Here is a 26,190-nt window from a genome sequence, read left to right as displayed (position 1 = left end):
ACAACCTATCCTGAAGGATGACCCATCACTCTCACAGATCTTGGGAGACAGGCCAGTCCTTGCTTACAGACAGCCCCCCAGCCTGAAGCAAATACTCACCAGCAGCCATACACCACACAACAAAAACACTAACCCAGAAACCTATCCTTGCAACAAAGCCCCTTGCCAACTGTGTCCACATATCTATTCAGGGGACAACATCATAGGGCCTAATCACATCAGCCACACTATCAGAGGCTCGTTCATCTGCGCATCTACCAATGTGATATATGCCATCATGTGCCAGCAATGCCCCTCTGCCATGTACATTGGCCAAACTGGACAGTCTCTACATAAAAGAATAAATGGACACAAATCAGACGTCAAGAATTATAACATTCAAAAACCAGTCGGAGAACACTTCAATCTCTTTGGTCACTCGATTACAGTCCTAAAAGTGGCAATTCTTCAACAAATAAACTAAAAACAGACTCCAGCGAGAGACTGCTGAATTGGAATTAATTTGCAAACTGGATACAATTAACTTAGGCTTGAATAAAGACTGGGAGTGGATGTGTCATTACACAAAGTAAAACTATTTCCCCTTGTTTATTTCCCCTCCTACTGTTCTTGTAAAGTGCTGGAAATGGCCCACCTTGATTATCACTACAAAAGGGCCCCCCCCCCCCTCGCTCTCCTGCTGGTAATAGCTCACCTTTCCTGATCACTGTTGTTACAGTCTGTATGGTAACACCCATTGTTTCATGTTCTCTGTGTATATAAAACCTCCCCACTGTATTTTCCACTGTATGCATCTGTTGAAGTCAGCTGTAGCTCACGAAAGCTTATGCTCTAATAAATTTGTTAGTCTCTAAGGTGCCACAAGTACTCCTTTTCTTTTTACGGATACAGACTAACACGGCTGCTACTGTGAAACCTGAATATTGTTGTGATTTTTGGTATAAGGGACCAGCTATCACAAATGCAAGCTTACCTGGGTAGCCAGATCAGAGTACCCAATGGGACTGTCTGTGACTCCATGTTAAGGCTGTTATAATGCTCGAGTTCACAGTTCATATTAGGTTGGTGAAATCTAAGTACAGAACTCACAGCCAATTTGGGGTCTGTGCCCTGCTTCTTAACAGGTTGGTACTCACTCTCCAGCCACTCCAGAAAGCTTGACACTTACCTCTGCAGCCATGAGGGCTGTTATGTTCTATATAGGTTTTGTACCATGTCCATCACCATAGCATCTGAGCATCTTCCAGTAATACATTAAGCAACGTAACTAATAGATCTGTTCCATGTTGTTTGTTTTCTCATCCTCTCCACAGAGGGAGAAGCAGTTCCAGTGGAGTGTCTTGCTTTGGTAGGTTGTCTCCTTTTATTAATTGTTATTATTATAAGTATACTGTTGCTCTGTGTAGATGCTAAAGAAGGCAAAGCCAAAGAAATGCACTTTGCACATGGAGCAGAAAGTGGTGATGTTTGTGATGCTCCTGAGTGTAATGGGTGAATTCCCCCTGGCTGTGTGCATGTGCTCTCTCTCTGTTTGTGGTGGGTCTTCCGTGACTCAGCCGGAGGTAAAAGCAAACTAACAAGTCCAACAGGGGCCGCTCTCAGTGCCCTCTGTAACATCTCTCTCAAGCTGTCCCTCTGGAGACAATGTCTTCGCCCTCTCAGGCCTTTCTGGCTGCAGCTCTCCAACTGGGCCACTACAGTTCAGTTCCCCTTCTGGGGTATCTCAACGACCAGACCACTTTCCCAGTGGCTGGGAGATGGGGGGAAAGGACCTGAGCCCACACTCTGCTCTGGGACCCAGACCAGGGACCCTATAGATAGCAGCCATTCGCCATGTCCCTTTAAATAAACTACACAGCTGCTACAATTCCTTGGGCCACTTTCCCATTGCCCTAGCACATTTCTTCACCCTTACCTGAGGGCCTCCGTGAAGGCCGTGCATAGGAGCTCGTGGCTACAGTCCTCCGGTCTCTCACTTGAGGTCCAGCAAACCCTTCATGGCCTTATCTGAGGGCCTTGTCCTGGTGGAGTCTCAGCAGCCAGCCCGGAGCTCTTTCACATTCCCCTCAGCCTCTGCCAGCACTGCTATGTCCAAGGTCCTGTAGCTCTCTCAGCCAGCTGGGCACACCCTCCACTCTCCTCCAGGTCTAGAAAGGTACTGAACTCACTCTTGCCTTGCAGCTCTTCTTAGCCCTGGTCTACACTAAGACTTTAGGTCGAATTTAGCAGCGTTAAATCGATGTAAACCTGCACCAGTCCACACGATGAAGCCCTTTATTTCGACTTAAAGGGCTCTTAAAATCGATTTCCGTACTCCACCCCTGACAAGTGGATTAGCGCTTAAATCGGCCTTGCTGGGTCGAATTTGGGGTACTGTGGACACAATTCAACGGTATTGGCCTCCGGGAGCTATCCCAGAGTGCTCCATTGTGACCGCTCTGGACAGCACTCTCAACTCAGATGCACTGGCCAGGTAGACAGGAAAAGGCCTGCAACTTTTGAATCTCATTTCCTGTTTGGCCAGCGTGGCAAGCTGCAGGTGACCATGATGGAGTCCCAGAATCGCAAAAGAGCTCCAGCATGGACTGAACGGGAGGTACGGGATCTGATCGCTGTATGGGGAGAGGAATCCATGCTATCAGAACTCCGTTCCAGTTTTTGAAATGCCAAAACCTTTGTCAAAATCTCCCAGGGCATGAAGGACAGAGGCCATAACAGGGATTCGAAGCAGAGCCGCGTGAAACTTAAGGAGCTGAGGCAAGCCTACCAGAAAACCAGAGGGGCGAACGGCCGCTCCGGGTCAGAGCCCCAAGCATGCCACTTCTATGATAAGCTGCATGCCATTTTGGGGGGTTCAGCCACCACTACCCCAGCCGTGTTGTTTGACTCCTTCAATGGAGATGGAGGCAACACGGAAGCAGGTTTTGGGGATGAAGAAGATGATGATGATGAGGTTGTAAATAGCTCACAGCAAGCAAGCAGAGAAACCAGTTTGCCCGACAGCCAGGAACTGTTTCTCACCCTGGACCTGGAGCCAGGACCCCCCGAACCCACACAAGGCTGCCTCCTGGACCCAGCAAGTGGAGAAGGGACCTCCGGTGAGTGTACCTTTTAAAATACTATACATGGTTTAAAAGCAAGCATGTGAAAGGATTAATTTGCCCTGGCATTCACGGCTCTCCTGGATGTACTCCCAAAGCCTTTGCAAAAGGTTTCTGGGGAGGGCAGCCTTATTGCATCCTTCATGGTAGGACACTTTACCGCTCCAGGCCAGTAACACGTACTCGGGAATCATTGTACAACAAAGCATTGCAGTGTATGTTTGCTGGTGTTCAGACAACATCCGTTCTTTATCTCTCTGTGTTATCCTCAGGAGTGAGATATCATTCATGGTCACCTGGTTGAAATAGGGTGCTTTTCTTCAGGGGACACTCAGAGGAGCCCGTTCCTGCTGGGCTGTTTGCCTGCGGCTGAACAGAAATGTTCCCCACTGTTAGCCACGGGGAGGGGGGAGGGTTGAGGGGGTAGCCACACGGTGGGGGGAGGCAAAATGCGACCTTGTAACGAAAGCACATCTGCTATGTATGTAATGTTAACAGCAAGGTTTACCCTGAAAGAGTGTAGCCACTGTTTTATAAAATGTGTCTTTTTAAATACTGCTGTCCCCTTTTTTTTTTCTCTCCACCAGCTGCATGAGTTTCAATGATCACAGGATCTTCTCCTTCCCAGAGGCTAGTGAAGATTAGAAAGAAAAAAAAACGCACTCGCGATGAAATGTTCTCTGAGCTCAGGCTGTCCTCCCACACTGACAGAGCACAGACGAATGCGTGGAGGCAAATAATGTCAGAGTGCAGGAAAGCACAAAATGACCGGGAGGAGAGGTGGCGGGCTGAAGAGAGTAAGTAGCGGGCTGAAGACAGGGCTGAGCTCAAATGTGGTGGCAGCGTGATGAGAGGAGGCAGGATTCAATGCTGAGGCTGCTGGAGGATCAAACCAGTATGCTCCAGTGTATGGTTGAGCTGCAGCAAAGGCAGCTGGAGCACAGACTGCCACTACAGCCCCTGTGTAACCAACTGCCCTCCTCCCCAAGTTCCATAGCCTCCACACCCAGACGCCCAAGAACGCAGTGGGGGGGGGGCCCACCGGCCAACCAGCCACTCCGCCACAGAGGATTGCCCAAAGAAAAGAAGGCTGGCATTCAATAAATTTTAAAGTTGTAAACTTTTAAAGTGCTGTGCTTACAGTGCTGTGTGGCATTTTCCTTCCCTCCTCCACCACCCCTCCTGGGCTACCTTGGTAGTCATCCCCCTATTTGTGTGATGAATGAATAAAGAATGCATGAATGTGAAGCAACAATGACTTTATTGCCTCTGCAAGCGGTGATTGAAGGGAGGAGGGGAGGGTGGTTAGCTTACAGGGAAGTAGAGTGAACCAAGAGGCGGGGGGTTTCATCAAGGAGAAACAAAGAACTTTCACACCGTAGCCTGGCCAGTCATGAAACTGGTTTTCAAAGCTTCTCTGACGCATACCGCGCCCTCCTGTGCTCTTCTAACCGCCCTGGTGTCTGGCTGCGCGTAACCAGCAGCCAGGCGATTTGCCTCAACCTCCCACCCTGCCATAAACATCTCCCCCTTACTTTCACAGATATTGTGGAGCACACAGCGAGCAGTAATAACAGTGGTAATATTGGTTTCGCTGAGGTCTAAGCGAGTCAGTAAACTGCGCCAGCGCGCCTTTAAACGTCCAAATGCACATTCTACCACCATTCTGCACTTGCTCAGCCTGTAGTTGAACAGCTCCTGACTACTGTCCAGGCTGCCTGTGTACGGCTTCATGAGCCATGGCATTAAGGGGTAGGCTGGGTCCCCAAGGATAACTATAGGCATTTCAACATCCCCAACAGTTATTTTCTGGTCTGGGAATAAAGTCCCTTCCTGCAGCTTTTGAAACAGACCAGAGTTCCTGAAGATGCGAGCGTCATGTACCTTTCCCGGCCATCCCACATTGATGTTGGTGAAACGTCCCTTGTGATCCACCAGAGCTTGCAGCACTATTGAAAAGTACCCCTTGCGGTTTATGTACTTGCCAGCTTGGTGCTCCGGTGCCAAGATAGGGATATGGGTTCCGTCTATGGCCCCACCACAGTTAGGAAATCCCATTACAGCAAAGCCATCCACTATGACCTGCACGTTTCCCAGGGTCACTACCCTTGATATCAGCAGATCTTTGATTGCGTGGGCTACTTGCATCACAGCAGCCCCCACAGTAGATTTGCCCACTCCAAATTGATTCCCAACTGACCGGTGTGAGGGCTGCTCTCATCTTGGTATTCATGCACTTCAGGGCAGGGGAAAGCAAGTCACAAAGTTCCATGAAAGTGCCCTTACGCATGCGAAAGTTTCGCAGCCACTGGGAATTGTCCCAGACCTGCAACACTATGCGGTCCCACCAGTCTGTGCTTGTTTCCCGAGCCCAGAATCGGCGTTCCACAGCATGAACCTGCACCATGATGCATGCATTGGCAGGGCCCATGCTTTCAGAGAAATCTGTGTTCATGTCCTGATCACTCACGCGACCGTGCTGACGTCGCCTACTCGCCCGGTATTGCTCTGCCAGATTCTGGTGCTGCATATACTGCTGGATAATGCGTGTGGTGTTTAATGTGCTCCTAATTGCCAAAGTGAGCTGAGCGGCCTCCATGCTTGCCTTGGTATGGTGTCTGCTCAGAAAAAAGGCGTGGAACGATTATCTGCCGTTGCTCTGATGGAGGGAGGGGCGACTGACAACACGGCTTACAGGGTTGGCTTCAGGGAGCTAAAATCAACAAAGGGGGTGGCTTTACATCAAGGAGTATTTCAGGCAGGACTTCACGGAGGGTTCCAATAAGAAATGGTGCACCTAAGTTATTGTTCTTATTGGAACAAGGAGGTTAGTCTGGCCTCTGATTGATACGTGGCTAGATTTACCTCGCTGCACCTTCCCTGTGAGTGACTGCAGTGTGACCTAGAGGAATGAGTCCCCTAGATGGGGGAGGAGGGGAAGCAAATGAGTACTAAACAAATCTGGTCTATTTCTTGTTTTGATACACTCCATCTACCTTTTACATCTTTGGCTGGCAGCAGACGGTGCAGAAGGACTGCATGCCATCCACATCTCAGGGCTGCTCGGCAGAAGATGGTACAATACGACTGCTAGCCATCCTCATCTCTTGCCTGTCTGGCAGAAGATGGTACAATACAACTGCTAGCAATCCATATCGGCTGCCTGCTCACCATAAGATGGTTCAATAGGACAGACTGCAGGACTAAAGAGAATGACTTGATCAAGTCAGTCCAAATTTAGTCCCTGCGCCCATGTCTGTCCAGGCGCTCCAGGCCGACGCAGCCAGGAGCACCTCGGACATGACGATGATGGCTACGAGTCCTATCGCACCGTCTACTGCCACAAGGCAAGGGGTTGCTGCTGCTGTGTAGCAATGCAGTACCGCGTCTGCCAGCACCCAGGAGACATACGGTAACGGTTACCTGAGCGGGCTCCATGCTTGCTGTGGTATGGCGTCTGCACAGGTAACTCAGGAAAAAAGGCGCGAAACGATTGTCTGCCCTTGCTTTCATGGAGGGAGGGAGGGAACGGGGCCTGACGATATGTACCCAGAACCACCCGCAGCAATGTTTTAGCCCCATCAGGCATTGGGATCTCAACCCAGAATTCCAATGGGCAGCGGAGACTGTGGGAACTGTGGGATAGCTACCCACAGTGCAACACTCCAGAAGTCGACTCTAGCCTCGGTACTGTGGAAGCGCTCCACCGAGTTAATTCACTTAATGCACTTAGAGCATTTTCTGTGGGGACACACACACTTGAATATATAAAACCGATTTCTAAAAAAACAACTTCTATAAATTCGACCTAATTTCGTAGTGTAGACATACCCTTATACTAGCATGCTGGGCCCTGACTGGCTGCTTCCCACACAGCCACTCTAGGAAGCTTGGATGACCTCTCTACTGCTCTTTCCTGGGGCAAGATGTGGCAGGGCCACAAGGCCTCCAGCCAGAGGCCTCAGGGCCTAATCCATCCCATCACACTCAGGGAGTTCATTCCAGAGTCTTGACTTGACCCCAGAGAAGGTCCTGGCCCCCACACAGACAAGCTTTACTCATATTGTTGAGAGTATATCAGAGGAGTAGAGTTGTTGACCATGGTCTTTGTCCCAGAGCTTTACATGATCTTTTAGAAACCCTGGTCCCTTTGAAAATAAGGACTGGGATCCTGAACTGGATCTGAAATTCTCTGGGGAGCCAGTGTAGGAAGGCAATGACAGGTTTGATGTTCTCCCAGAAGCCTGTGTTGCTAAGGAGTGCAGTGTCCTGAACTACCTGGAGTTTCTCAAGTGCTGAAGGCTTCATGCCCTGGTATAGCCCGTTGCTGTAGTCCAGCCGAGAGGCGACGAAGACATGAATAACTGAGGCCAGGTCTTCGTCCGCCAGAATGGGATGGAGTTCCGTAGCCAAGTGGAGATGATAGAAAGCTTTACTTGTGGGTGCAGCTATGTGAGAGCTCAGCATCAGAGAGTATGGACTGAATTGACCAATTGTGGCTGTGTATCTTCAAATAACAGAGACTACACTGTAGCTGCAAGCTCTTCAGAATGCTTCCCTCAGCCCACCAGCATCACCTCTGTCTCATTCAGATTCACCTTCAACCTGCTGTTCTTCTTCCAAAAGGGGATCTCAGCCAAGCATTGGGCCATCTTGGTGATAGTGGTGTAGTTGTGTGTGGCAAAGGAGAGGTAGAGCTGTCTGTCATCTGCATGTTGCTGGCCCTTGAGTCCATGTTGTCTGACCAGTTTCACCTAGCGGTTGCATGCTGATATTGAAAAGGAACAGAATGAGAATTGATCCTTGTGGGACTCCATAAGTGATGGGTCCAGCAGTAGAGGTGCAGTTTCCCATCACTACTCATTGGGTGCATCTCCCCAGGAAGACCTCAAACCAGAGGGCTAGAAACATATATTTTTAAAATGGAAGCTAAGATTCCCACTTATTCACAGCACTCTAAGAGCTGAGGCATTAGCTGTTGTGGACCCTGGCATAGTAGTGCTATTGAGCACTCAGCTGAGTGGTCACTGGCCTATGCCAGTGGCCATTTTGGAACTCATGGGGGTTTCCCCTGATGTCAGGGCCCATTCAAGATGTTCAATGGCCTCCGATAGAAGGGTTCCTTCATCCCATCAGGCAACCCCTGATCCAGACTCTGGTACCGAGGCCAGTGCTGAGCTTCAGGATCCAGATCTGTGGAATCCTGTTGGTGCAGAAGGGGAGGAGGAGCGGAGCCCTCTGCCAGTGCAGGCCTTCTCCTCCTCAGATGACACTGTGTCAGGGGCAGGCATGTCATCTCCTCAAGACGACCACGAGGCCCGCCGGGAGCTGCTGAAGAGAGTGGTCTCCAACTCAGGCTTACAGGCGGAGGTAGTGAAGGACTCCTCCCATAGCCTAGTTGGCATTGTGACTGCAGCGGCCCTATGAAAAGTAGCCCTACCTCTCACTGATGGCATTATGGACCCAGTGAAAGCCCTCTGGCAAACTCCTGACTTCCATACCCCCATCTCAAAAAGGGCCAAGAAGAAGTACTTTGTGCCTGCCCAAGGTTATGAGTTCCTATACATTCTCCCCCCTTGGATGTCTGGTGTTGTCCGTGGCCAATAAAAGGGAGAGGCAGGGCCTGCAAGGGGTGACTTCTAAAGCAAAAGAGTCCAAGAAACTGGACCTTTTCAGTAGAGAAGTTTACTCTACCATGGGACTGCTGCTGGGCAGATACGACTTCAATATGTGGGACTTCAATATGAAGTTCAAAGACTTGCTTTCCCAAGAGACAAGGCAGGACTTCTCCTCACTGGTGGAGGAGGGGAAGTCAATAGCTAGGGCTCCTTGCAAGCTGCCCTGGATGCAGCAGATTCAGCAGCCAGGTCCATGGCCTCTGCGATGGCCGTGCATAGGAGCTCACGGCTACAGTCCTCCGGTCTCCTACTTGAGGTCCAGCAAACCCTTCAGGACCTCCCCTTCAAAGGGGTTTTGCTCTTGGAGCACACGAATGTGAAGCTCCATGGGCTGAAGGACTCCAGAGTGACCCTCAAGTCCCTGGGATTGTATACCCCAATGACTTTGAGGAAGTACTACAGGCCTCAGGAGCCCACCTGTTTCTCCACCGCACTGTCCCGTCACAACCTGCAAAGGAAAGGGAGCAGGGGTTTTAGACACCGACAACCACCCGTCTACCTCAGCGGCAACATCTGTCCCGCCCAGACATCCAGGGGGCTCTGAGCAGACCTTTTGATGGGACGCTCGTGGACATTATACCAGTTCCTGTGTTGCCGGATCCTGTTTCCCCTTTATTTTTGGACCACCTGTCCCACTTCATCATGGTGTGGTCCCATATCACCACAGACCACTAGATGCTGAGCACAGTGGAAGCGGGTTATACACTCCAATTTATTTTTATCCACCCCCACTCTCCCTTCCCATCTCTCACAAGCAACTTCTAGTCCAGGAGGTGCAAGCTCTCCTCTAGGTGGGAAGCCGTGGAAGATGTTAATAGGATTTAATAGGGGAGGGGTTTTATTCCTGCTATTTCCTAATTCCAAAAGCCAAGAGTAGTCTCAGACCTATTCTAAACTGCGCCTGCTCAACAGCTACCTCAAGAAACTGAATTTCCTTGTGGTCTCCCTGGCTTCCATTATTCCTTCCCTGGATCCTGGGGACTGGTACACCACCCTCAATATAAGAGACACCTACTTTCACATTCGATATTTCTAAGGTTCCTCAGGTTCATTGTGAACCCAGTGCATTACTAATTCACGGTACTCCTGTTCAGCCTGTTGGGGCCCCCTGGGGGTTCACAAACTGCATGGTGTAGTGGTGGCCTTCCTGAGAAGATGGAGGGTGCAAGTCTACCCGTATCTGGATGACTGGCTAGTCAAAGACAGGTTCAGGGCTCAAGTAGAGACCAGCATCCATCTCATTCAGTTGACTTTCCAGGCCCTGGGCCTGTTAATACATGCACAGAAGTCTATTCTCACTCTAGTGCAGAGGATAGAGATTATCAGTGCAGTGCTTGACTCCACCCAGGCCAGAGCCTTCCTCCCAGGAGGCTGACTTCAGATGATGACGTCGCTGAGAGTACACCTCAAGGACCACCCATTACAACAGTCTGCTTTTGTCTGAGACTTTTGGGTCAGGGAGGGGCTCGCTCTTCCCACTATGTCAGGAAGCAATTATCTTTTGGGAGTTCTGCTTAGCCCACTCAATCCACCTCGAGGCTTCTCATGTTCCAGGAGCACAAAATGAGCTGGCAGATTGCCTCAGCAGGTCCTTCAAGCGGTCCCTTCACCCGGAAATCATGAGGGACTTTTTCTAGAAGCGGGGGGCTCCCCGGATAGACCTATTCGCAACCAGACACAACAGAAAGTGTCACCACTGCGTGGCCACAGCCCAGGTTCGCTCACAGATGCCTTCTTGCTCCTATGGACAGTGCACCTGCTCTACGCTCTCCCCCCATAGAATCATAGAATCACAGAATATCAGGGTTGGAAGGGACCCCAGAAGGTCATCTAGTCCAACCCCCTGCTCGAAGCAGGACCAATTCCCAGTTAAATCATCCCAGCTTTGTCAAGCCTGACCTTAAAAACCTCTAAGGAAGGAGATTCTACCACCTCCTTAGGTAATGCATTCCAGTGTTTCACCACCCTCATAGCGAAAAAGTTTTTCCTAATATCCAATCTAAACCTCCCCCATCCCGCTCATGCACAAGGTTCTACTGAAAATCAAGCAGGATCAGGCGAGGGTCATTCTCATAGCACCAGCTTGGCATTATCAGCTCTGGCTTGCCACACTGCTAGGCCTTTCCATAGTGACTGATTTTACTACCTCTACTTTAAGACCTGATCTTCCAGGACCACAGCTGACTGCTCCATCCAAATCTCGGCACCCTCCACCTGATGGCCTGGGAGTTCCATGGCTAAATAATGCAGAGCTGGCCTGCTTGGAGCAGGTTCGCCAAGTCTTATTAGGTAGCAGGAATCCCTCAACCAGGGCTACATACCTCTCCAAATGAAATGGGCTTCCCAGTGCAGAGTCTCACCCACGCAGTCATCTCTGCAGGGTGTTCTTGAGTATTTGTTATCCCTGAAACAGCAGGGTTTAGTGATTTCATCAATTAAGGTCAACCCTGCAGCGATTTCAGCATTCCATCCCCCGGTGGATAATCGGTCCGTTTTTTCACATGAGAAGCCCATCCACTTCCTCAAGGGCCTAGAAAGACTATACCCCCAAATACGAGAACCTGTCCCTCCATGGTCTTATCAAAATGTATGGGTCCCACATTTGAGCTGCTGGCAATGTGCCCATTGTCATACCTTTCATGGAAGGTGGCCTTCTTGGTGGCCATTACTTCGGCCAGAAGGGGTCTCGGAGATCCACACCCTCATGTTGGAACCCCCATGCACGGTCTTCTTTAAGGGTAAGGTGCAGCTGCATCCTCACCCTGCCTTCCTTCCAAAGGTGTTTTCTCCATTTCATAGTAATCAGGCAATCTTCCTGCCAGTTTTCTACCCAAAGCCACACACGAATAGGGAGGAGCAACATCTTCACATTCTGGACATTAGATGTGCCCCAGTGTTCTACATAGAGAGGACCAAGCTGTTCCGTAGATCCACCCAACTCTTTGTAGTGGTAGCTGACAGGATGAAAGGCCTTCCCGTCTCTGCTGAGACAATTTCATCTCGGATCTCATTGTGCATTCACACGTTACGAGCAGGTGGATGGTCTGCCACCAGCTATCCTGACTGCCCACTCCACAAGGGCACAAGCATCAGCAGCAGCATTCCTGACGCAGGCCCCTATCCAGGACATTTGCAGAACCGCAATTTGGTCATTGGTTCATAAGTTTTCTATTCATTACGCCATTACTCAACAAGCTAGGGATGATGCCAGTTTCAGTCAAGCTGTTTTACAGTCAGCATGTCCATGAACTTTGATCCCACCTCCTATGCTACTGCTTGGGAGTCACCTACCGTGGAATGGACATGTACAATCACTCGAAGAAGAAAAAATAGTTACTAACCTTTCCGTGACTGTTGTTCTTCAAGATCTGTTGCACATGTCTGTTCCACGACCCAATCTCCTACCCCTCTTTTGGAGTTGGCCGGAAAGAAGGAACTAAGGGGTGTGCGGTCGGTTGAGCCCGTTATACTGGGGCTATAAGTGCGCGGCCCCAGAAGGCGCCAGAGCTGACCCAATGGGTACCACTGAGGGAAAAATTTCTGATGGCTGTGCTCAAGGCATGCACAGACCTACAGTGGAATGTGCAACACACCTTGAAGAACAACAGTTATGGGAAGGTTAGTTGCTGTTTTTTCTGCCTGATGCAGCCTTGTTGCGTGGCTCCCGCAACTGGGTTTAAACAAAACAGGCCTTGGCTAGTGTTCTCTAGCATGGCTATAGGTAGTTCAGTTAGTTCTACGTTTGTACTGCACCTAGCCCTGCTCCATGGCTGGGACTTCCAGGTGCTAAGGGAGTATAAAGAAATAACCATAATAATGCTGTGATGTGAATAGGCTGAAGAGTCAAGGAGACACCTAGAAAGGGAAGCACAGAAGACAGGCTGTGTGCTCACTAGAGTTCCCTCTAGCCCTCCCACAGTTGATTGCCTTGTGATATGTTGTCATGCTACCATGCTGTCACTAGAGGGTGCTAAACAGTGACACTCCATATTCATCTAGGACAGAGGTCCCCAGTCTGTGGAGCGTGCCTCTTGGAGGCAAGGAGGAATGTTTGGGGGGGGGTGTGGTTGGGGCCTGGGCCAGCCCCCACAGAGGGTGGGGAGAGAGCGCCACTCAGCTCCGCTCCTGGCCCTGGTCCCGGGGATTGGCTGCTGGCGCTGCACCCCGGCTGCCGACCCCACACTTGAGGATCTGCTCATGGCTGCCAGCCCCACGTTGGGGCTCTGCTCTTGGCCCTGTGCCCAGGGCTCTGCTCTTGGCTGCATCTGCCGGCCCTGTGCCTGGGGCCCTGGCTACCAGCCTCAGCTGCTCCTGCCCCCAGGCTGGGCCCCCTTACTCCTGTCTGAGTCCCCAGCTCCTGGCTGGCAGGGCAGTGGGAGATGGACAGAGGTAAGGAGGGGCACAAGATAAAAAGTTTGGGGACCCCACTGATCTAGGATTTTGCACAGAACATGGGGCAAACCTGCCAAAGTTTAGAATTAGCCACAACCTGAACTGGCCCCACTCACTGTGAAGAGATTCTGCCATTCCACTGCTGCTAGCAGGGGTGCTGCCAGTCCCTCCTCGAGCTCTGCACTGGGGAAGCAGCCGGCAATGCTTTCCAGAGCTAACCCCATCCTGCAATGTGCCAGCACAGCCACAAAGAGCCAGCGAGCCCAACAAACTATGGACGAAGAAAACTATTTTGAGACTTTTCCCAAGAAATACTTCTGACAATGAGTCTGTGTTTGTGAAGTGGCTTCTTTTATCTGCACAATAATTAGATGCAGACCACACGTTCTCCAAACCAGATGTACGGCTTTGGAATTTAATTGGCACTACTGCCAAATGGAAGCTTCCTGTAGCAGTCGACAGTATGAGATGCAGCCACACTGCAGGGAGATTTTTTCCACAGCTATTTCAGTTGGAAAGGAGCTGCTAGTTCCCTCTTTGCTCCCTCACAGCAGCAGGATAAAGCCTATGGCTGGCCTAGTCGCTTTTATTGATCTGTGCATTAAAGTTAAAAACCACCTAACCCAAATGCCACCAAGAAAGGTAGATGATACTCTGAGCCATGCCAATTTTGATGGCCCTGACCAGTCAGTCTCACGTGCCCACACTGCAGTCCAAACCCATGCAGGTTGATATGGCCCAGACCCACCTCTCCAAAGGGGAGTAGGCTCAATGCCGGACAGAAGACCTCTGTCTGTTTGTTGGACAACCTGAGCATTTTGCTTCATCCTGTCCATGTAAGGCCTGACCCACACCTCAATCAGGAAATGCCCCAGCTCTGAAAGAGGGATCTAAGCTGGGCCAGTTTTCCTCCCCTCATTTGGCCTTGCAGAGCCCACACCTGTCCACCAGGGCGTTTGCAGTGTCCAACCAGCAGCCAACACCCTTCCAGCTTCCACTTTGACTATGGCACCCTGCCATGCTGGCCAGTCAAGAAGCACTAGTCAATTCTGGAGCCTCTACTGCGTGGACTATCGAGCCTTGAATAAGGTAACCATCTGGAATCGATACCCTTTTACTGCTCTTGAGACAGTTCACTCTGCTAAGATCTTTACCAATCTGGACCTCTATGGAGCTTATAACCTTGTCCGTATTTGGGAATAGGATGAGTGGAAGACTGCCTTCCATGCCCAGTACGCACACTTTGAGTACTTGGTAATGCCCTTTGGATTGTGCATTGCCCCAATGATGTTCCAACATTTAATCAAAGATATTTTTAGAGACATCTTGGACCAGATCGTTGTGATCTACCTTGATGATATCTTCTCTGAGACTCAAGTCCTTCGTGACCAATATGTGACCTGGGTCTTGGAAGGGCTCCACCAGAACCACCTTTATGCTTAACTAGAGAAGTTTGAATTTGACAAGAGCACAATCAAGTTCTTAGGGTACACCATTTTCCCCAAAGGGCTGACTATGGATTCATGTAAGGTATCTGCCATCTCCAAGTGGGCAGCTCCGAGGGATGTGCAATGGGTATAACGGTTCCTCAGTTTTGCCAGCATTTTTTCAAGGGTTTTTCCCACCTGGGTAGCCCCTATGAGGGTGCTCTTCCAGAAGGGAGAATGATTTGTCTGGTCTCCTGAGGCTCAATTCACCTTTGACCAACTAAAGAGAGCTTTTACCATGGCTCCCATCTTTGTCCATACAGATCCCACCCAGTCATTTACTCTGGAGGCCAATATATCAAATTTCACCATTGGAGTAGTACTGTAGCAACAAATGGGTCACACAATCAGCTCCACCCACATGCCTTTTATTCACAAAAGTTAACCCTGGCAGAAAGGAACTACAACATTTGGGATAAGAAGCTACTGGTGATCAAGGCAACCATTGAAGAGTGGCGCCACCTCCTGGAAGGAGCCTGGTTCAGGTCCCTACTGACCACAAGCACTTGGAATATTTCCGTATGGCTCAAAATGTAAATCAGTGTCAGATCTGTTGGTCACTATTTTTTGCCCAATTTGAGTTTGTCATGACTTACTGCCCAGGTGCTAGAAATGGAAAGGTGAATGCCTTGTCCCTCAAAGATGATTACATCAGATCTCACACAGAACCTCTTCTGAGTCCTTAAACCAACACATTTTGTCAATGGAACACTGGAGAGAGCCTAATGTCCATCATTTGGTCCCGGCTGCCTCATGACCCATTTGTTACCCAGATCGACCAGGCTTTGGACAATGCAAATACTCAGCCCGGCTCAGATTTCCTCTACCATGGGGAACACATTTATGTCCCTGATGGTCTACCTTGACGCAAAGTCCAGAAACTCTGCCACAATGCACCTCTCAATGGTCACTTTTGCCAAACTAAAACGTGGAGCTTAGTTTTATGGACCTTCTGGTGGCTGGGTAAGCACTTTGTCAAGAAATACATTAGCTTTTGTGACCTTTGCTCCTGAATCAGAAACACACATGTGAAGCCACTCAGCCTTCTCCAGCCACTGCCCAACCTGTCCTAGCCCTGGTCCACCGTGTCTCTGGACTTCCCTATGGATCTGCCTCGTTCTCAGTAGTGCACAGTGGTTGATCAGCACTTTTTGTTCCTTCCTGCACAGTACCAACCACCTCAGAGACAGTCCACCTCTTCTAGAACATGTCTTCTGGCTCCATGGACTTCCAACTGCCATTGTGTCAGATCAAGGCGATTTATTGCGCACTTCTGGCATGAGTTTTTTAAGCTCCTAAGCATAGCACTTCTTATCTCATCAGCATACCATCCACACACTGTGGACAGACAGAATGGGTAAATCAGATCCCAGAGCAGTACCTCCCAGTTTTGGCATTTGTCCCATAGGTGTCCCCTGAAAAGCTCAATTCTGGGGCCCCTACTTGGGAGTGGGAGGAAGATGGGAGTAGTGGCGGAGCTGGGTGAGGTCTGGGGAAGCAGGGAGTGACTCCCCCTAGAGCCCATCCTTTCCCTGTGCCTCCAGCTGGGGTCTCCAATGTCCAGGCAGCTCTGCTACTCAGCTCTGACTCCACCTCTGAGTACACCTCAACCTCCCAGCCCCTCCAGCCCCTGCACTCCCCTGCCCAGTTCTGGACTGCAAGTTTCCTGCACTGACCCACCTCTGAGCATCCCCCACTCCTTCCTGAGTCCAGCACTGGCACCTGCTGGCTCAGAGAATGCCCTGCAGGGGAGGGAAAGGGGCCATCTGGCAGGGGAGCACAGGTACCATAGCCACCGGCAAAGGCCTTTTGTTTGGCCCACCAGGAATCAGCTGTTCCTTCCTGTTCCCATTGGGGGCTCTGCTGTAAAGGTGGCCCTGCTACCTGGCTCCAGCTGGCCCTGGGCTCCTCTTAGCTCTGGCCCTTGTGCTCCCTGGCTGCCAGGCAGTCCCTTTCCCTCACCCAGCGGGGAGATTGGGTGGAGCACGCAGAGGCGGGTCAGCATGGGAACTGCTGTAGCTGGGACTGAGAAGGGGAGTGCAGGTGCTGGAGCCACCAGGAGCGGAGCTAGAGCCAGGTAGCGGGGCTGTCCTTCAATCAGAGCCCCCATTGGGGAGCAGGATGGAGCAGCTGTCAAGCAGGCCAATGGAAGGTCCTCATGGACTGGACCGTGCTTTCAGGGGGCTCTCCAGCTGCTTTGGGACCTTCTGCGATTGCCTGGGTTGCAGGTGCCTAACACTGCTACGAGTACCGCTGTTGCTTCCTAAATTGTCAACAGGATGACTGGGTCTCCCTGCTGCCTTTTGTAGAATTTGCCTATAACAAGTTGGGCCATACCTCTACCCAACACAGACTGTTCTACACCAACTTTGGCTTCCACCCATGTTTCCACCCAGCATTACCCATAGTTTCCTTGGTCCCTGCAGTGGCAGATCTAGTCACTCATCAGCAGGAGCTCAGGGAGCAGCTGGAAGCTGCCAGAGACCTACAAGTGCTATGCCAGTCAGGGCCACCAGGGACAGGGTCTGGCTGTCAACCAGAATCCTCAGGTTAACATGACTGTCAGTCAAGTTAGACTGCCAATACATAGGTCCATTCAAGATCTTGGAGAAAATCAACCCAGTGACATTCAAACTGCAACTACTGGAGTCAATGAAAACCCACCCAGTATTCCACCTCTCCCTCCTAAAACCTTATGTGCAAAACCCATTTCCTGGTTGGTCCACATGCCACTGCCACCCATAACAGTACCAGGACAAAAGGAACACCTAGTCCAACAGATTCTGGACTCCCAGAGAGGGCAGGGTAAGCTTCATTACTTAGTGGATTGGGAATGCAATGGTCCTGACGATGCGAGCTAGTAGAGAATATCCAAAGACCAGATCTACTGTGGGACCTCCGCTGAGTTCATCCAGAGAAGCCTGGGCAGAGGGCCCTTGGAAGGACTCCTTGAGAGGAGGATACCATCAGGAGTGATATTCTTTAGCTGAGCCTGAGGACTAGCCAGCTGGGCTGTGGTAGGACAGTCTGATTGACCAGCCTGCTTGATTGGCAGGAGGGAACCAGTAGACCTGCTTCTGAACTCAGCAGCAGCAGGTTGCTGACTGGTCATCAATTAACTCTGCAGCTGCGATTGCTCCTGTGTCTGCCTTGTTCCTAGCCTTGCTCCAGCCTTATTCTTGTCCTGCTCCACTCTGTTCCAGCCCTGCTTCCTCCTGGCTCCAGCTCTGACCCCAGCTTGACTCTGGTTTCTGACTCCAGCTCTGACCCTTGACTCTGGTTCCTGGCTCTGAACTCCTGCTGCAACCACCAGGCATGATTCCTGCTCTAGCCATTAGGCATGACTGCCCATGCCCTGTCATCACATATAGGCCATTGCAGTCTCTCGCTACAAGTGGGCCAGTCCTCTACTGAGCTACCCAACATGTCCATTTCCCCCAAACAGCCAGACATTTTGACCCTCTTTTAATTTTTCTCTCAGTGAGCTGTTTGGTCCCAGTCCCAGTGGCATCTGTTTCCTTTTCACTTTCACGCAGCCTTGCAGTCACCTTCTGGGCACAGCAGCCAGCAGGTGTGATTCCCGGCTTGGGGAGAAAAGAACAGTTTGGCAGTAGACGCATGAGCAGCGCTGGGGCGAGGTGCCCAAGGCTGAGCCCATCTGCCCACGTGGGTGGTACTGGGGCAGCTATCAAGTCAGGAGGCCAGTACTTAGTCAGGAAGACCTGGGGAAGCTGAGGGCGTAATGGGACCAGTTACTCCACAGGTCGTACACTTTTCTCCACATCAGCGTCACTCTGCTGCTATGCCAGCTGGGGAGGTTCAGACCTGATCCCTTGTGGGCATCAAAGATTTCATGGCCTTTGTAACAGCACAAGTTTGACCCTGGTGTCTTGTCCAATTCTATGGCAGTAACTATGTTCTTCCAATCTACATTTCCCTGAGCTTCCGCTTGACAGTGCTTTCCCTGACTCCAGGGCCTCTTTGCAGTGCATTGTTAGATGGACTTTCTGCCCAGAAGTGGCTGCACCCCCCCGTCACCCTGCACTGGAGGACAGCTGCACTGGCAGATGGCAAAGCCCTGGGGGTTGGGCCCAAGCCAGGGGATTGAAGGCTGCTAAGAGTGGCCATTACTAAAAACCTGTTTGCAATTACCCAGAGTTTTCAGAAATCTTCACCTTTTTGGTTGAAATTTCCAGGTCTGTGTCTGAGGTCGAAAATGTTTGGAAAGTGTCTGCAAAAGTAGTTCACTCATTGCAGAGAATGAGGGAAAATGCACTCCCTTGCTGTGAAACTTTTTACATTGATTTTAACCAGCATTACTGTAGAAATGGGTGGGAGTGCAACAAGTGGGGGCCCTGGCTGAGCAGCAGAGGGGAGGAGAGAGGTAGGGGGGCGAGAGACCCATCTGAGCAGAATGGAATGAGGAGGAGGGGTGAGGGGCTAGGGTCCTGGCTGAGCAAAAGTGCTCCCATTCAAGTTGGATTTTTGTTATGGATTCACAGATTCCAAGGCCATAAGTGCCCATCCTGATCTAGTCTGACCTCCTGGGTTTACAGGGCAGAGAACCCACCCAGGGATTCCTGCGTCTAGCCCAATAACTTCTAGTTGAGCCAGAGCAGATCTTTAGAAAGAGACCCCCAGTCCTGACTGAAGGGCTCCCAGTTATAGGCAATCCCCCATGTCCTTGGATAAATTGTTCCAATGGCTACTTCCCCTCACTGTTAAAAATCGGTGCCGTGTTTCTATTCTGAATTTGCCTAGCATTAGCTCCCAGCCATCGGAGCCCATTCTTCCTTGTCCGCCAGATTAATGAGCTCCTATGCCAGTTCTCTTCTCCCTGTGTGAATGGGCCTCTTGACTGATCTCCCAGCATTTGGCAATCATGCAGCGCAGTCCCCATCATGTAGATTTCTCATTGATAGGGTTCTGTGCCCTCTACAGGTGGCTGCTTTGTGGGAGATCTAAGGCAAGGGCACACTCACCTCCTTGGTTCCTTGGATGATGGGCAAGGCGCCATTTCCAACATGTCGGGAAACACCTTGGTCTGGTTAATGCTGCATTTTCCTCTTCCTGCCCCCAAATGCCCCCTTGGCCTAGGGGCATGAGCCAGAGGCTGAGAGCACTTGTAGAGGGAGGATCTCAAAGCACTTTACAACCACTATTGCATGGTGCCGTACCATGTCCCTGCAGGGACTTTCCCCCAGTCTGCTGAGACACAGAGCAGCGATGAGACCGGTAGCATAGACGAGGGTAAACAGTTTATCCACTTCTCTTTCTTGGAAAGTGGAGTTTAGTTTAGGTTCATTTACTCACTTTTTTTTTTTTAACCACTACAACACTGGATGAGACCCGTCTAAGGTCACAGAGTAAGTGCTGAGCGCAGGCTTAGCCCCCACAACCCCTGATCCCCAGTGCTGCGCTTTGACCACAAGACCATCCATCTCTGAACATGCTCTTTAACAGTCGGACACATGCTGTTTCTCCCGTGTTTCTGCCTGTCTGGTGTACACTGAGCAGCACACGCCCAGGGTGGGTGCTACATGTGTATCCAGAGTGGCAGTAAGAATTGCTCGATGATCTACTGTGTAAATAAAATGAGAGACTGAGCTAAGAGCTGTGACTAGAGACTGAAGGGTAACACAGGCACACGGGGCTCTGGTTGCAGCCCGACCTCTGGCAGAGCCTGGCCTGAATGCTGAACCCACCAACCTCAGTGGCTGGAATATCCATTGAGCTCCTGCAGGCATAAGGGGGTCAGGCTTCCCCTTGGGGTCAGGGGCAAGAGGCTGATTGGCAGTACACAGTGCATGGCTGGGCCCATGCTGGAAAGGATTATGAGCCATCCAGGGGATGGTGGGAGGAGCAGAGGCTGAGGTCATGTGCACACAGCATTGCTACGGCCATGCTGAGTGCAGCGTTTTCCACTGGAGATCCCAGGGGCCAGGGCAGTAGAGGAGGGGGCTCAGGACCTGCCCCCCACTCAGGGGCACAGATACCTCAGTACAGCAGTGAGGACATGGTGGCTGGGCAGGCTCCCAGACTGCACTCCAGCAGGACTGGCTCTTTGCCACTTTTCCTTTTCAGGCAGCAAGATAAATGGTGACCCTGCAGGGAGGTGATGTTCAGGGTGGGGATTTAAACTTGCCTGTCAGAGTCTGGCACTGTGGGGCACAAGCCTGCTGCACAAGGAGAGGTATCAGGGTGCTTGCTAATGGGGCCATGAGTACAGCTGGCCCAGCAGCTGCTCCCCAAGGACACAGAGGCAACAAGGGCTGAGGCAAGACCAAATAACCCTAGACCATCCCTGACGGGTGTTTGTCCAAGCTGGTCTTAAAATCCTCCAATGACGGGATTCCACACCCTCCCTTGGGAACCTGCTCAAGAGCTGAACTATCCCTTTAGTTAGACAAGATTTCCTAATATTGAACCTAAATCTCCCTCACTGCAGATGAAGCCCATTACTTCTTGTCCTGCCGTCAGGGGACAGACAACAATCAATCATCATCCTCTGTATAGCAGCCCTTAACACGTTTGAAGACTGTTGTCAGCCTCCCAACATCAGTCTTCTTAGATTCATAGATATTAAGGTCAGAAGGGACCATTATGATCATCTAGTCTGACCTCCTGCACAATGCAGGCCACAGATTCTCACCGACCCACTCCTGCGATAAACCTCTCACCTATGTCTTAGCTATTGAAGTCCTCAAATCGTGGTTTAAAGACTTCAGAGAATCCTCCAGCAAGTGACCCGTGCCCCATGCTACAGAGGAAGGTGAAAAACCCCAGGACCTCTTCCAATCTGCCCTGGAGGAAAATTCCTTCCCAACCCCAAATATGGCAATCAGCTGAACCCTGAGCATATGGGCAAGATTCAACAGCCAGATACCCAGGAAAGAATTCTCTGTAGTAACTCAGATCCCACCCCATCTAACATCCCATCACAGGCCATTGGGCCTATTTACCATGAATATTTAAAGATCAATTAATTGCCAAAATCATATTATCCCATCATACCATCTCCTCCATAAACTTATCGAGTTTAACCTTAAAGCCAGATAGATCTTTTGCCCCCACTGCTTCCCTTGGAAGGCTATTCCAAAACTTCACTCCTCTGATGGTTAGAAACCTTCGTCTAATTTCAAGTCTAAACTTCCCGATGGCCAGTTTATATTCATTTGTTCTTGTGTCCACATTGGTACTGAGCTTAAAGAATTCCTCTCCCTCTCCGGTATTTATCCCTCTGATATATTTATAGAGAGCAATCATATCTCCCCTCAACCTTCTTTTGGTTAGGCTAAACAAGCCAAGCTCCTTGAGTCTCCTTTCATAAGGCAGGTTTTCCATTCCTTGGATCATCCTAGTAGCCCTTCTCTGTACCAGTTCCAGTTTGAATTCATCCTTCCTAAACATGGGAGACCAGAACTGCACCCCGTATTCCAGGTGAGGTCTCACCAGTGCCTTGTATAATGGTACTAAAACCTCCTTATCTCTACTGGAAATACCTCGCCTAATGCATCCCGAGACCGCATTAGCTTTTTTCACGGCGATATCACATTGGCGGCTCATAGTCATCCTGTGATCAACCAATACTCCAAGGTCCTTCTCCTCCTTCTTCTTTCACTACTAAACATGCCCCATTTTTTAACCTTTCCACCTGCGTCAGGTTTTGTAAACATTTGAACGTTTTTGTCGCTCTCCTCTGGAATCTCTCCAATTAGGCCACCTCTTTCCTGACCGAGCCAGCCCTAAAAGCAGAGGATAGCCACACCTGGATGAGCGGCGGGCGGGGGGACTAGCTGGCCGGGTGCAATCCTGTCTAAGACCCTTGGTATGTACTCAGGACAGCTTGCCCCTCCCGCTGCTAGCTCTGCCACGGCTACTCTGCGGGGAATGGCACCTTCAGCTCCAGAGTAGACATACCTTAAGCCATCCCCGAAGCTGGCTGCTGCTCAGTTTGTAAGGAGTGCATGACCTTTGCCAGTCTGAGCTGGAGGGTGCTGGGAGAGGGCAGGGGCTGGGGAGAGGAAATTCTAGGCTCTCTCTCCTGGGGGGAGATTATTCTAGGATAGCCTCCTGAGGGGATATTCTAGGATAGTGTCTCCCAGGGGAGGGGAGTTCTCAGGCTATGGATGGTTTCCAAAACTTGAAGGAAATTTTAAATTTTTCCCCCAAAATTTTTCCATCCAAAACCTGAACATTGCCATGGCAGATTCCATCTGAAAAGAACATGTTGCTCCCTTGGATAGGTTCAGTGGCTGTTTTCCCCCAGCCCCAGTGGCGGGCCCCCGCAGCATGTCCCATGGAACCACATGGGACCAGACTCTCCCCCAGCAATCAGAGCTGGGGGACCTGGTGGGATGGTCAGTGCCTAAGGCCAGCAGCAAGGAGCCCGGCAGCTCCAGGATGGACGGCAGCGGCTCCAGGAAGGCAGTGCACTGGGCTCTCACTGGTGAGGCAAAGGCACAGACACTTACCCCTGAGCTTCCTCCTTCTTGCGACAGACACAGCAGCAGCAGAGCAGCGAGAGGAGCAGGATGAGCAGCAAAGCCAGCAGGGCCCCTGCTGCAATCACCCCCATCCGTTGATTGGCCTCTGAAAAGACACCCAAGGCACTCCATTAACACACTGCCCTGGAGACGGTTAGAGAGCCAGTCGCTCATCCCAGGCCTGTCCCAGATCCTATGGGCTGGCTAGTTGGAGTGGGGAAAGAGGGAGGGAAGGCACCTCCCGTTTCCTGCCCCTCCCCACCAAACGCCTCAACACAGGCGGCTCAGACGCCCTCACTGAGTCCAATCATCTGTGTCCCCGCCAAGCAGAGTCCTGAGTTCTCTGCCTGGCCATGTCAGGTTACTGTTTAGATCATTAGGGGCAGGGAGTGTGTCAGTCCCATGTGTCTCGATGAGGCTGAACACCTCGGTGCTCACTGAAAAGTCCATGATAAAATCTCTCCCCAAATCTCCCCTTTGGGGGTGACAGTTCCTGAGCTGACCCTCTGCCCCACGGTAGGCCCCAGGGCTGCCCCTCTGCCCCACGGTGAGCCCTGGGGCTGGTGTCACTGGCGGAGCAGAGTCAGCATCAATAGCATCTGAGAGATGATATGTAGGTGGGGACGGCCATGAAGGGCCCTGAAAGTGAAGCCCAGCAGTTGGTGTTTGATACAGTGGAACCAACGGAGGGATGCAAAAAGAGGAGTGACATGGCCAAAGCAATGAGCCAGCATCAGTTTGACTGGATGTGAGTGGGGCAAATTGGCAAAAACGCACAATTAATAAATTTTAAACCCAAGGGCACCATTGTGATCATCTAGTCTGACCTCTGCTATAACACAGGCCAGAGAATTTCTGCACCCAGAGATCTGCCAGAGCAGATCTCTTAGAAAGAGGCACCCAATCTTGTTTTTGACTGGGATTTTCAAAGGATCCTCAGAAAGTTAGATGCCCAATACCCATTGTAATTCAGGCCTTTATGTCCCTTTGAGAATCCCAGTGTTAAAGATTCCAAGTGACAGAGAATCCACCGCACCCCTAGGTGAGTTGTTCAGTGGTTAATTATCCTCACTGTTAAAAATGTGTCCCTTATTTCTAGTCTGAAATTCTCTAGCTGCAGCTCCCACCAATTAGATCTTGTTCTGCCTTTGTCACACAGATTGCTCATAGATTCCAAGGCCAGAAGGATCCCTTACAATCATCTCATCTGACCTCCTGTATCACACAGGCCAGAGACCTGCCCCACAATAATTCGTAGAACAGAGCTTTTAGAAGAAACATCCAATCTTGATTGAAAAATGGTCAACAATGGAGAATCCACCACGACCCTTGGTAAATGGTTCCAGTGGCTAATGACTCTCACTGTTAATAATGTTAACTCTCACTGTTAATGAACAACCTATTTCCAGTCTGAATTTGTCTAGCTTCAACTTCCAGCCACTGGATCGTGTTGGGCCTTTCTCTGCTAGACTGAAGAGCCCATTATTAAATATTTGTTCCCCATGTAGATAACTACAGACTGTGATCAAATCACCCCTGAGCCTTCTCTTTGTTAAGCTAAATAGATAAACTCAAGTTGATCAAAAAGTTCAATCACTTTAAGACAGGTTTTCTAATCCTTTAATCATTCTCGGGCCTCTTCTCAAAATCCTCTCCAATTATCAACAGCCTGTTTGGATTGTGGGAACCCAACCTGGCCATGCTATTCCAGCAGGGGTCCCACCAGTACCAAACCAAGAGGTAAAATAACTTCTCTACTCCTAATGGAGACCCCCCTGTTTATACATCCTAGGATCGCGTTAGCTCTTTTGACCACAGCGTCCATTGGGAGCTCATGTTCAGCTGATTAACCACCCAATCCATCCCCCAAATGTTTTTCAGAGTAACTGCTTCCCAGGCTAGAATCCCTCATCCTGTATGTGTGGCCTATGTTCTTTGTTCCTACATGTATACATTTACATTTATCCATATTAAAATGCATATTGTTTGCTTGCACCCAGTTTACCAATTGATCCATAGTGCTCTGAATCAGTGACTTATCCTTTTTGTTATTTACCTCTCCCCCAGTTTGTCTCATCTGCAAACTTTATCCAAGAGGATTTTAAGTTTTCTTCCAGAGCACTGATAAAGATGCTAAATAGCTTAGGGGCAAGAACTGATCCTTGTGGCACTCCACTGGAAACACATCCATTCAATGACAATTCCCCATTTGCAGTAACATTTTGAGACATACCAGGTAGCCAGTTTTTAATCCATTTAATGTGTGCCATATTCATTTTATATCGCTCTAGTTTTTTAATTGAAATGTCATGTAGCACCGAGTCAAACACCTTACAGAAGCCTAAATATATTACGTCAACACTATTTCAACCAAAGCTGTAATCTCATCCAAAGAAAATCTCAAGTTAGCTTGTGGCACGACCAGCTTGTGGGTGGTCTGAGCTAGTGGAAGCCACACGAATCAGGGCCAGGCTAAGTGTACACCAGGAGATCGGAGTCCAAGACAGGCCAGAGGGTAGATAGAGAATCAGGTGTCGTGAGACAGGCAGGGTCATGTTACCAAGAGACCAGAGTCAGGCAGTAGGAGCAGGTAGCTCGGGGTGTGGGGGCATCCTAAATAGGAGAAACCTCATTGTACAGACAACTTCCTGTTCCTCTGCTTGATTTAAATAGAGCAGGGGACTAATTGAGACTGCAGGAGTTCCACCAATCAGATCCCAGAACTGGAGTTCTCCATCAGTGCTGGGCTTGTAGTTCTGGGGATCATTAAGAGGACACAAAGTGACAGATCAGAACTTATTGGCTCTTAAGAGCCCAGTGTACCAGTGTTCAAGACCCATTGTCCCTGACAGCATCTATTTTCCATAAACCCATGCTGATTGGCATTAATTACATTACTCCCCTTTAGTTATTAATCGAGTTCTGTGGCAGCTGCTCCATTATCTTGCCCAGGATTGATGTCAGGCTGACAAGCCTATAATTATATGGGTCATTTATCTTTTTTGAAATTAGCACACCATTCACTTTCTTCCAGTCTTCTGAAACA

The 26,190-nt window shown here is 50.2% G+C and overlaps 1 protein-coding gene across 2 annotated transcripts in view; it reads right to left on the bottom strand.

The window, feature by feature from the left end:
- SCARF2 (scavenger receptor class F member 2) overlaps nt 1-26,190 on the bottom strand; it is a 107,376-nt gene that overhangs the window by 30,298 nt on the left and 50,888 nt on the right. For both annotated transcript variants that reach the window (XM_073313044.1, XM_073313045.1), the window contains exon 8: nt 23,133-23,250. In XM_073313044.1, the coding sequence (XP_073169145.1) occupies nt 23,133-23,250 (118 nt within the window). The remainder of the gene's footprint in view (nt 1-23,132; nt 23,251-26,190) is intronic.

This window comes from Lepidochelys kempii, chromosome 15, assembly GCF_965140265.1.
Source record: "Lepidochelys kempii isolate rLepKem1 chromosome 15, rLepKem1.hap2, whole genome shotgun sequence".
Classification (NCBI taxonomy): Eukaryota; Metazoa; Chordata; order Testudines; family Cheloniidae; genus Lepidochelys; species Lepidochelys kempii.
This window is presented reverse-complemented; position numbering and strand designations above follow the sequence as displayed.